The sequence below is a fragment of the Pavona decussata genome, unplaced genomic scaffold, assembly GCF_977016875.1.
Source record: "Pavona decussata unplaced genomic scaffold, jaPavDecu1.1 SCAFFOLD_1370, whole genome shotgun sequence".
Classification (NCBI taxonomy): domain Eukaryota; kingdom Metazoa; phylum Cnidaria; class Anthozoa; order Scleractinia; family Agariciidae; genus Pavona; species Pavona decussata.
This window is the reverse complement of record NW_028146024.1, coordinates 4,630-15,436: the sequence shown is the minus strand read 5'-3', so window position 1 is coordinate 15,436 and position 10,807 is coordinate 4,630. Positions and strand designations below refer to the sequence as shown.

General features: G+C 40.9%; 3 protein-coding genes and 1 long non-coding RNA gene across 4 annotated transcripts in view; all 4 read right to left on the bottom strand.

The window, feature by feature from the left end:
• The window catches only part of LOC146448135 (uncharacterized), a 48,926-nt gene extending 43,585 nt beyond the window's left edge, over positions 1 to 5,341 (bottom strand). Inside the window, exons 1-8 of the mRNA XM_085102702.1 lie at positions 5,162 to 5,341; positions 4,687 to 4,800; positions 3,799 to 4,055; positions 3,199 to 3,307; positions 2,267 to 2,398; positions 1,566 to 1,676; positions 1,385 to 1,468; positions 620 to 757 (exon numbers count right to left, since the gene is read on the bottom strand). Of these exons, the coding sequence (XP_084958828.1) occupies positions 620 to 757; positions 1,385 to 1,468; positions 1,566 to 1,676; positions 2,267 to 2,398; positions 3,199 to 3,307; positions 3,799 to 4,017 (793 nt within the window). The 5' untranslated portion in view covers positions 4,018 to 4,055; positions 4,687 to 4,800; positions 5,162 to 5,341. The remainder of the gene's footprint in view (positions 1 to 619; positions 758 to 1,384; positions 1,469 to 1,565; positions 1,677 to 2,266; positions 2,399 to 3,198; positions 3,308 to 3,798; positions 4,056 to 4,686; positions 4,801 to 5,161) is intronic.
• A 1,096-nt stretch (positions 5,342 to 6,437) lies between these two features.
• On the bottom strand, positions 6,438 to 7,067 carry LOC146448134 (uncharacterized). Its single transcript, XR_014861283.1, has 2 exons — positions 7,038 to 7,067; positions 6,438 to 6,656 (listed from the first exon to the last, which is right to left on the bottom strand). It is a non-coding gene; the product is annotated as an uncharacterized LOC146448134 (long non-coding RNA).
• Positions 7,068 to 7,610: 543 nt separating this feature from the next.
• Positions 7,611 to 8,168, bottom strand: LOC146448133 (uncharacterized). Its single transcript, XM_085102701.1, has one exon. It carries the CDS (start codon positions 8,166 to 8,168, stop codon positions 7,611 to 7,613), a length of 558 nt encoding a protein of 185 aa, XP_084958827.1.
• Positions 8,169 to 8,945: 777 nt separating this feature from the next.
• LOC146448132 (uncharacterized) lies at positions 8,946 to 10,493 on the bottom strand. The gene has a single exon (XM_085102699.1). It carries the CDS (start codon positions 10,491 to 10,493, stop codon positions 8,946 to 8,948), a length of 1,548 nt encoding a protein of 515 aa, XP_084958825.1.
• Between the last annotated feature and the right edge of the window lie 314 nt (positions 10,494 to 10,807).

Genomic DNA, 10,807 nt, shown 5'->3' with positions numbered 1-10,807 from the left:
ATCAAATCATGACTATTTTAGAATTCTTCTTTTCAAGCCAAATTTTCAGGAAATGTTGCTGACACGAGAAGGGTCATTTTCTTTTTCAATTCTTTGTACAATTACATAACACTTTGAAAAAAATAAATTTTCCTCAGATGTAATAAAATTTTTTGGTTAATTTTTGTTATTTTAAGATTTTTTTTCCAGAAAAGTGCTGGGTTTCTATGATCGGATTTATTTATTTTTTCTGAGAAGCCCATTTTATACACTTTAAAATGAGATATTGTAAGCCCTATTGCTGTAAATGGTTGTCGAGATTTAAAATAAATTTAAATGTGGTAAATTTCGCCTATTTTTATAAACTTTATGTAAGCTATTATAGAGGTGTAACGTACATTGACAACAAACCCTAAGATTGCGCAGTACGCTATACGGACTGAAAATCGTCTTCAACAGATTTAATGATAACTACCCAACGTGATTGCCGACCAATTTCAATGCTCAACAAAAGTTTCATTGAAAATCCCTCGACTCAAAAGCGTTCTAGCCCGCACTTCCTAACCCTCGGTTATTTCTAGTATTTTTCAATTATTTACCAGTTTTATTTGTCTAGTCTAGCGTTCCTTTGTTTTCTTACCATCCTTTCTGGACGAGGTGTGATCGTAACTCGGTCCAGTACTTTCCGTTAGTGTCTGGCCCGAGCCCACGGTCCAATTAAACGCGACATCCTCATCACGTTTCAATCCACAATTACCATTTTGGAAATTACAGTAACCTGGAAAAAACGAGCAAAATATTTCGTGTATGCAAATTTTGAAAGAATGATCAGTTTTCCAAGATTTGAAATTCCTTGCCACAAGAGATGTTTGGTCTCCATTTCCCGAAACGAAGAACGATTGTTGCAGAACTTAGCAGTAAATATATTCTAACATCGTCCATAAAAAGGATTCCATCCTCATTTTTATGTCCAAAGGATGGTTCACTTTACCAGATTAGCTCTACGTTTACCTGCATCGTTGGAGTGAAACAAACAGAACACGGCAGCCAGGGTCATAATGTTATTTCTAACCAACATTTGTACATTGTTAAGTATAACTTAAAGAACCGACAAAAATATAAAAAAGCACCAAAAAATAAAACAAAATGGCCAAGTTTGGGGCCATAAATGATTCAGAATTTGTGTGGAGAAAGGTGCCGAAGAGCAAGTTATTAATTTCTGGCGACTTCTTCCGCACAAAGCCTTTAATTTTTCTAACAAATAATTCAAACCATCATAAAATGTCAGGCTTATTTTTTGAAACATTGTTTTAGATTCTTATACTTTAAAAGCACATCCTATAACAGGGCGAAAAGTAAGTCATGTGACGTCCTAGCTCACTGATCTCTTCTGATCTCGTCTTACCTCTGAATGATCTGCATCTTTTATTGCCGGATGATTGTTTATTGGAGGAACACGCCAAATCATTCAGATGACACTTGCCAGATCCTAAAAATATATTAACAAATAAATGAGTGAAGAAAGCCCACAGAAGCGGAACATATTCACTTACTCCAGTTGGCAGAACGCGAGTAAATTGTCCTACCGCATATAGACGGTGTGTTCGTTCCATCTTGGCAGAACGACGTGTGGCTGCATGTTTTTGACCAGGTAATGCATGAGCCATCCAGACATTGATGATCCCGACAAGGATTTCCTGAAAAATATTTATTTCAATAGAATGACATATCCAGTGAGCTTTTTTTAAACATCAGTTTTCTATTACAGTAATAACATTGTATTACAACAAAATACATTATACAAGAAACTGGCATTGATTAATTTTTGTTCTTTCAACAGATATACATGCAGAGCACTCCACTCTGGTGTTTTTTTTCGGTATGGCAGAGTGAGCTTTTACTGTCGTTACCATCATTTTAACAGTGGGGAAAGCGTGGCATGAACTGAATACAGCGTTACTCTGATTTAAGGTAAAATAATGTATGGTTCCCTTTTGTGTAGATTGAGGTACCTCGACCTCTTGGGAAGTTTTAATTTCAAAGAACTGTATTCAGTGGTTCACAGTTCCCCGAAATTTGTTCGTATTTTGTCCGGAAACAAGAGAATTGTTCCGATAACAAAGAAATTCGTCCAAATATGAAGGCATCTAAACCTGTTAGGTTCAATTGTTGTAGTAGTGGAAAATTGTGGTGTACAGTAAGCATCCTTTTTGAGAATAAGATATTGTTACAAATCACACTGGAGACGTGGCTTAGTTAAGTTAACGTATTCAAAATGCAAACATACGGCAGTTTGTTTCATCATCTCCTTCAGAACAATCTTTGGTGCCATCACACAAAGAAGTCGCAAGCAGGCAGCCTCCCCTCTGGCAAGCAAACTCGTTTGAAGGACATGCGCAGTTCTCTTCGTCGGAGCCATCTATACAGGCAAGGGCGCCGTCACAAAGGAAATTTTTAATAATAATAATAATAATAATAATAATAATAATAATAATAATAATAATAATAATAATAATTAATAATAATAATAATAATAATAATAATTTATTCGCTTATATTGCGCATTTTCCATGACAAGATGATCAAATGCGCATTACAATAATTACAAAAGCACAATATGTATATATGTTACGTGTGACATTCGCCATTGGCACATCTAAACTGGTTATCACTGCACCTAAAATCTGAATTAAATAATGGTACTTAATTTGAAGAAACCGCTAAAGCCTTCCCGAGTCAGTCTTCGATTATGTTTGGTATGAGGTCATCGAAATGGAAAATAAAATATTGAAGGATGCAACAGGCTATCCTTCATAACTAGTTCACAGAAAGGTAGGGGGAATCACGAAAGTTTCGTGCGATGTTGGCAAAGAAGCAACAGTATCGCAAGAAAGAACTGTCCGATAGCTTTCAGTTTATCGTAACTACTTTCGAATTTTGATCCATAAACCTCAGACGTTTGAAGTTACAATCAAACAGATTACAGAAATAAATGGTAGTTGTTGTAGTATTAATTTGAATCATGATATACCGTTTCATCCTCAGACTAATAGTAAAATGGCTGCAGGGAAGGAAGCGTTCATTTCTTGAGTTCATTGAAGTTCCAACTGTGTTCATTGTATAACAATGGCACAGGCAGCCAAGCAACTAGATAAAAAGTCTAACCTTTCGTTTATATAAACACAACTATGGTAATAAATAAATAAAATCACAAGTCACCTGGCTTGGCAAAATAAGGGCTTAAGGAGCAGGTCTCTGTGGTTATAATGACATCGTCGATTGCTAAATTGAGTTGCTTATCGCCAAAAGCTTTTCCTTCGAAAACAACCTACAAGGAAAAACAAAACAACAGGTATACATGTCAGGTTCTATTGTGTTTGCTTTTTATGCATTCAGTTTAATATAATGAATAAGATGGTATTTCAGTTCAATTTTCCGAAACGTTCAATCAAAGGGAATAATATGGGCAGTTATTCTATCAAAGGTGGTTTAGCTGACAAAATCACTAATGGTAGACAAAAATATAAAGGCTTTTGGAAACAGACCATTCGGTGCATGTGGTACACTGATTCTAACAACCGCGTAGATCTCACAGAGGGTAAGACGTCAAGACGGGGAAGGGGACATCGCAAGCGCAACATAGATCAATTTCGAAAATCATAAAATTCCTAACAGGAAGCATATTGCTTAGAAAGAACGCGACAACGAGGTGTGCAGGAGATGATGGGAAAGATAGGAAAGAGCTGCTTCCCTATTTCACCCCGCGCTTCTCGTGAAATATAAATTAAAAGAACACGACAAACGAGCTATTCCGCCCACCTGAACTGGTACCGCGCCTGACAAAGTCACTTGAGCCGCCGACCATCTCGTACTGTAGTAGTCGCTTAACTGCCATACCAATATCGGCTTTCCGTGATTTTGTTCTTTCAGGAATACCTTGAGAGTTGACTTGGAATAGGTGGGCATGAGATATCTAAAGCGCAAACACAAGCCCACTATCTGATGAAATGGTTTCCACGGTAACATAGGACTTTTCATTTGAGCTTTGTAGGACCCATCAATGAAGGCAAAATAACCTGCAAGCAGAGTTGCTTTATTCAATAAAGAAGAAGCATAATTCCTTTTTTTCATTGAAACCCTGCACAGCCGTGTTGGAACAGTCGAGGACAAGAATGGATAAGCGTGCGTTAAAGCATGACATTAGTTGCATGACAGTGAGTAAGGGGGTGGGGGTCGATAGTTTTCACTCATTTCAAGATGACGATCGAGTAATGCCTTTATCCGAGTCAGCCTGTGTCACTGACTGAAAAAAAAGATATAAAGCATTATTCCACAAGAGTTAAAACATAACGTCTCATTTATTTCACAAGAAATGTCTTGTTTAAACAATTCAAACGTTAAAAGGATCCACTACATCACCAATATGAAGCCGCTTTTGGATCCAGCTATTATAAACCATACTGTGCCGCAGACAACCCGTCTACGTTAATTGACCTTAACATATCTGCGGCTGTTTAATGTGATGAAAATCGACATCTTGAAGTGGAAACATGAAAGAACTTTGCACGCGCGGGGCTTGCGAAATTTTTTTTTAACACATGAAAGTAAAGACATAAAAAGGAAAGCATGGTTGCGTCAATTTCTTTAAGATATGAAATCAAAGCAACTGGTCGTTAACACGTTTGTTTTTAATATTTTCCTCCGTACCTGGATATTCTATGAAGCTTTTTTCAGTTGACAATTTCCACTTGGCTTCTTCGTCTCCAGAAGTCACCCAGTCACAATATGCAGATTGGAAATTGCAGCTCTTTATTACCACCGCTGAAAAGAAACAGTCAGCCGACGATAGTCGCTATTGTTTTTTATTGTCAAATGAAGTTCATTTTTAAAGAACTGATTGCAATTAACTTTTAGTTCTCAAGCCCTTCCAACAAAATGCTAGTCCAAAGAGCTACTGCAATAACAAGGTAAATGAGATATTTCCACTGGGTAGTAAGGAATACCGTACCAATAGTGGCCAAGATAGTAACGAGATACAGTAGGGCAAATGGTTAGCTTTGTAATTTGGACCTACATATCTAACAAACAAATTGTAGACATTTTTTCCGGAGTGGTTCGTTCCTCCCTTCCCCTCCCCGAAAAAAAAATTTAAAGCGGAAACGGAGACGAAGAACAAAATTACCTTGAAGATGCAGATCTCCTAACTTTCTCTCATCCACGAGTTGCTCCGAGTTGTCGACAAAGGAATAGCTGATCTGAAGTGAGAAAGTAAAAGAGAAAAAAAAAGGACGACGTTTGCAAAAACAACAACCAAACAAACAAACAACAATAGCAACAACAAAAACAAAAAAAAAAACAACAAAAAAAAGAATCAGAGAACTTCAAAGTCACTTCATCCAAACAGCGCATATCAAGAATGAGGCACTCGCGAGTTAGCTTTTTGCCGCGTTTCACACCGGCTGCACATGTTTGTTCCAAGTTTTGATCGGTCAATTGTTAGCCAGACGATAGTGATGACAACAACTGATTCTGTTTTAAACTACTAAACGCTGACAGGTACGAACAATCTGGCATTAATTCGAAGGAATCTGAACGTTATTGAGTGTCTTGGAAGTTGTTATACGAGTCATAAATCTGCTTATAAATCAAATCTTGCGTAAATGCACTGTTATCTGTTAATACATACTTCGATGATGGAAGAAATGAATGCTGTTGTTGGCTCTTTCCTCTCAGTTCGAAGTTAAGTCTTTCCATCTTAAATTTCGGCTCTATTCACGCCAAAAGGTCCTTCAGTTCTCGAACGGCTGTTTAACGAGATAGTCCAGCAGGGGACCGGGGGCGTCTTTTATTCAAAATAATGAGCAAAACGTCAGGACTTTAGGCGGAAAGCTTTTCCAGGCTACAACGAAGTTAATCAGTGGAAATATAGAAGGCTTTATGAAATAAGTCAACAACTGTATTTGTCAAGGTACACGACACCGTTGTCAATGTAGAATATTTATTTGATCATGAGACACGATAAGAGAAATTGGAATAACAGGTAATAATTTTTTTCGCGGACGAGTGCTACATCCACCCGAGCATTTTCTCCAAAAAGACACTGTGCGCTCACAGTGATAACACTAAAATGTCAGTCAGAAGCAATCAATTAAAATTTTGGATAGAACGCCAAGACTCATTAACAGATGTTCACAAAGTTCATGGATTTGTTTTTTCTCAGTCAGGTTACCATCAAATGTAATTCCTTGATATTTGGTGGAGGTGATTGTTCTTGGACGGGATATTTTTTCACTCTAAACAAACGGGACGTTTTCGAGCTCTACTGGACTTCAATTAAAACTTCCATGAAACAGTTGGGTAAGATTAAGTCAAACGGGTGACCGGCTCGCGGGAAAGGGACATCACTTCCTTGAGGTACCAAGATCTAACCACAACTGGACAGCAGAATTACTTGACTTTGGTTCCAACAGCAGTTTATTCAAGTTTGTAATCCAACTTGAGCGTGTAATAGAAAATAGAATCGTCTTGAAGCCAAGAATGTAATCAAGAAGTGTTACATTCTGAGTTGCTTATACACGATTTGTACATGCGGCTTTTGTTATACGCTGACAGAAGGATGTAAACAGTAATCATAACGGAACCGAACGTCCTTTAAAGATAGCGAAATACTTCATACCCTAATTCTAATGCGGACGCTTATTATCGAAATTATTCGGTACTTGGCAGGAAATGTCTTTAATTAAGCTAAATTACAAAACACAGAGCAGATAGTTAAAGAGTTGTAAGTTGTTAACCTGACGTTAGCTCGTACCGGTTTATGGTAACTAAACAAAGAAACTACTTCTAAGTACTTTAAGTTAGTCATAACACTGAAGATTATCAAGGCAGCTAAACTATTCATAACTGAACCACATGCAGGCAGCAGAACTCTAATAACTCAATACTGAATCGATAATTTTACAGACTGTTAATTAAATTCCTACTGAGTTACTCAGGAATCTGCAAATTTTGAGCGGAACTCTTTACGGAAGTAAATGAAACGAAAACAAACTATTAACCTAAAGTAACACTTTCTTAAGTGACCAGTGTGTAAGCACCAAATCAGCAGCACTTAAGTCATAGACTTGATATCCATTCTTTAATGCTCACAGAGGTAATTCAAACGCATACAAGATAAATGGTCAGCTATGCTTCAACTGAAAAGCAAAGATTACAATATTTCTAAGAAACGAGCAAATAAAGGAAAACACTAAATCGAGAAACTTACAAATATTCCTCTGGTCCAGTAGAATTGATGAAGATAAACGATCAAAACACGGTAGTACAACAGAAAAACGAAGGTTAAAGATCACGCGGTAATTGTGTAACAAACTAGACAGAAAACTGATATCCTAGAAAAACTAATCACATGATGATGCAACAGACTTTGAACTGTCACGCGCGTGTAAAACACACGAACAACTAATAGTCAAATAACGTGGGCGTCTGAATCCAACATACTGGCCCCTAAATGCGAAATGCGAGCATTTAAAATCATAAAACTGGGGTGATTCAAACGACTGAACATAAACGTTTCTCTAAATTATGTATATTGTTCTTTGGTAATGGTAAGGGATCAAGAAAATCAAGTCTCAATAAGTGTCTAAGACGTAAAAATCAGGCTTGTGGGTCCTTGTGGCATCCGGAGGCCTCAAGTAGTACAGTCTTACAATCGGTCGGTCCAAGATTGCGGACTTGGTCCTCAAGGTCACCATCCTCACGAGACCGTCGCCCCAGTTTGGCTTCACGTCGATGATTAAACCGAGCGGCCATGAGCTTCGTGGAGACTTCTTGTCGACTACGAGCATGACGTCTCCAACTTGGAAGTTGCTTGTTGATCGTCCCCACCTTTGTCGTTCTTGCAGGCTGGGGAGGTATTCTTTCAGCCATCGGCGCCAGAATACGTCTGATAGGTATTGAACTTGGCGCCATCGTCGCCGAGAATACAGGTCCTCTTTCCTGAATAGCCCAGGTGGCAATGTGGAATTGGACCTCAACAGGAGAAGGTGATTAGGAGTAAGGGTCTCGAGACCCCGAGGATCATCGGACACTTTCGTCAGGGGCCTGCTGTTTACGATAGACTCCACCTCACACATCAGGGTAGAGAGACCTTCGTCATCGAGGACTTGCTCCTTCAGCAGGGCGTTCATGACCTTTCGAACAGTGCGGATACAGCGTTCCCATACTCCACCATGGTGAGAGCCTGCTGGAGGATTGAATGTCCACTGAATGTTTCCCTGTAGGAGAAACTCAGCGATTTTTCCTGGTTCCAGTCGTCGATTGCTCTTACTAGCTCCTTCTCACCACAGACAAAGTTGCCACCGTTATCAGACCTCATCTGCTCCGGCTTGCCTCTTCTGGTAATGAAACGGCGCATACGGTAGATAAAGCAATACTTGTCGAGGCTGTGAACCACCTCTATGTGAATCGCACGAACCGTTAAGCAGATGTACAGCACACCATATCTCTTGACCATGCTTCTTCGTCTACGTAAAATGAAGGGTCCGAAGCAATCCACTCCAACGAAGGAAAAGGGAGGCTTGTCTGGAGTGATTCTGTCCTTCGGCAGGTCAGCCATCTTCTGTTCTCCGACTGGTGCTTGTCTCCGTCTGCAAGGACTTCCGCACTGTGACTCTTGCTCCGACAATCCAAAATCTCTCTCTAGCTATGTGAGAGCACATGCTCAGCGCCAGAGTGTCCTGAGATGTAGTGATAGTATCGGGCAATTAGATGGACAACGTGGTAGGACGTGGGAAGAATAACAGGATGCCTTGCATCTTGTTGAAGCGGCGCGTTTGCAAGCCGTCCACCAACGCGTATCAGACCGTCTACCAAGTGTGGGTAGAGCTTGAATATCTTGCTGGTCTTCTTAATGTGACGCTTTCGTGTTCCATCGGCGATCCCATCACCTGCTTCCCTTAAAGTAGCTATCTCTTCCTTGAAGCTTTCTTTCTGGATGTGATTGAGGATCTCCCTCTCTGCATTCTCCATTTCTTCAACGGTGATTGGTTCGAGCTTCGTTTCTTTGTTGGGGATAATAGGGCCTGACTTCCGACATTTGAACGCGGCGCGGAGGTTTGAGCGATAGCGCAGCATCCACACCATAGGAAGAAGCGCTCGAAGATGTTATCGATTGTTCTTGCTGAGTCTGCTGCATTTGTGATAAACACTTGGCATTCCCTCTTGACTGCCGGGTCGTTGACTGCGATGGGTGAGGCATTAGGTTGCTGATTAGGCCAGGTCTCCTCCGAGGTCCAAAGAAACTTTGGGCCCTTTAGCCAGCGCTCGTTCTTTAGCAAATTCTCTGCCATGAGACCTCGTGAAGCATCGTCTTCTGGGTTTTCCTTCGTTCCAAAACGTCGCCACTGAAGGGGTGAAGTGACTTCTTTTATTGCGGCGACACGATTGGCGACAAAGGTATGGAACCGTTTATCTTCGTTGCGGATGTATCCCAGAACGCACGTGCTATAAGTCCTGAAGATGGACTCGTGAATTGGTATCCCGATTTCCTTTCGGATCATTTTGTCCAACCGAATGGCAACTACGGCGGCCGATAGTTCTAATCGAGGAATCGTCAGCTGCTTCAGGGGTGACAGCCAAGACTTGCCGATAATGAAGGAACAGTGTACACCACCCTCGGTGTTTGTGAGACGGAGATAGGTGACGGCACCATACGCGTGTTGCCAGGCATCTGCGAAATGATGGAGTTGACTTGATGAAATTTCTCCAAAGTTGCTTGGTTTGAAGCATCGCTCTACCGAAAGGGTTTCGGGCTTGGGAAGATCTTCAAGCCAATTTCGCCATTGAGTGAGTTCTTCATCCGATATGGCGTCGCCCCAGCCCAAGTTCCTACGGCATAGGTCTTGTAGTAAGGACTTCGCCGGCAGAATGAATGGAGCTGCAAACCCCAAAGGGTTGTGGACAGAGCAGACAACCAACAGAATGCCTCGTCTGGTCGGAGGTTTGTCCTTGATAGTAATCTTGAAGCCAAAGGTGTCGGATTCTACGTCCCAACGAACTCCTAGTGCTCGCTCCATAGGCAACCGGCCGAGGAGAAGATCTTGCACAGATCCTGCTCTTTCGGACGCCGGGATTGTGTCGAGGACGTTTCGTGAGTTGGAGATCCACTTCGTCAGATGGAATTCCCCTTTGGCTAGTAGTTGACGAAGCTCGTCCGCCAGCACGACGGCCTTTGGTTTGGTTGGAACGGACTTAAAGCAATCGTCCACATAGACGTTTTTCCTGACGGTGTCAACTGCGTCTTGGCTGAATGCGTGCCGATTATCTTCTGCTGTTCTTCGCAAACCGAAGTTGGCACAACTTGGTGATGATGTGGCGCCGAAGAGATGCACCGTCATCTGATATTTTTCTGGTTCGCGGGTTAGATCATTCTCCGGCCACCACAGGAAGCGAAGAGCATCGCAATCATTGGGGCTGACTTGGACTTGGTAGAACATTGATTCTACGTCGGCCATGAGCGCAACAGGTTCCTGGCGAAAGCGCGTCAAAACGCCAACAAGGTTGCTTGTCAAGTCGGTACTGAGCGGCGCAGTCGAAGACCACGCGAACTTTACATGCTCCTTTAGAAACGAACGTTACAAAAATGTAACAGAGCTAAGCAAGTATATATGGAGTCTCAAGGAACAGAAAATCAATTATCAGATTAAATGGAGAAAAGTGAAGCAAGCTAGATCGTATTCAAATGTCAACAAAAAATGTAATCTTTGCTTATGGGAGAAATATTTCATAATTTGTAGACCGGAAATGTCAACACTCAATCATAGAAATG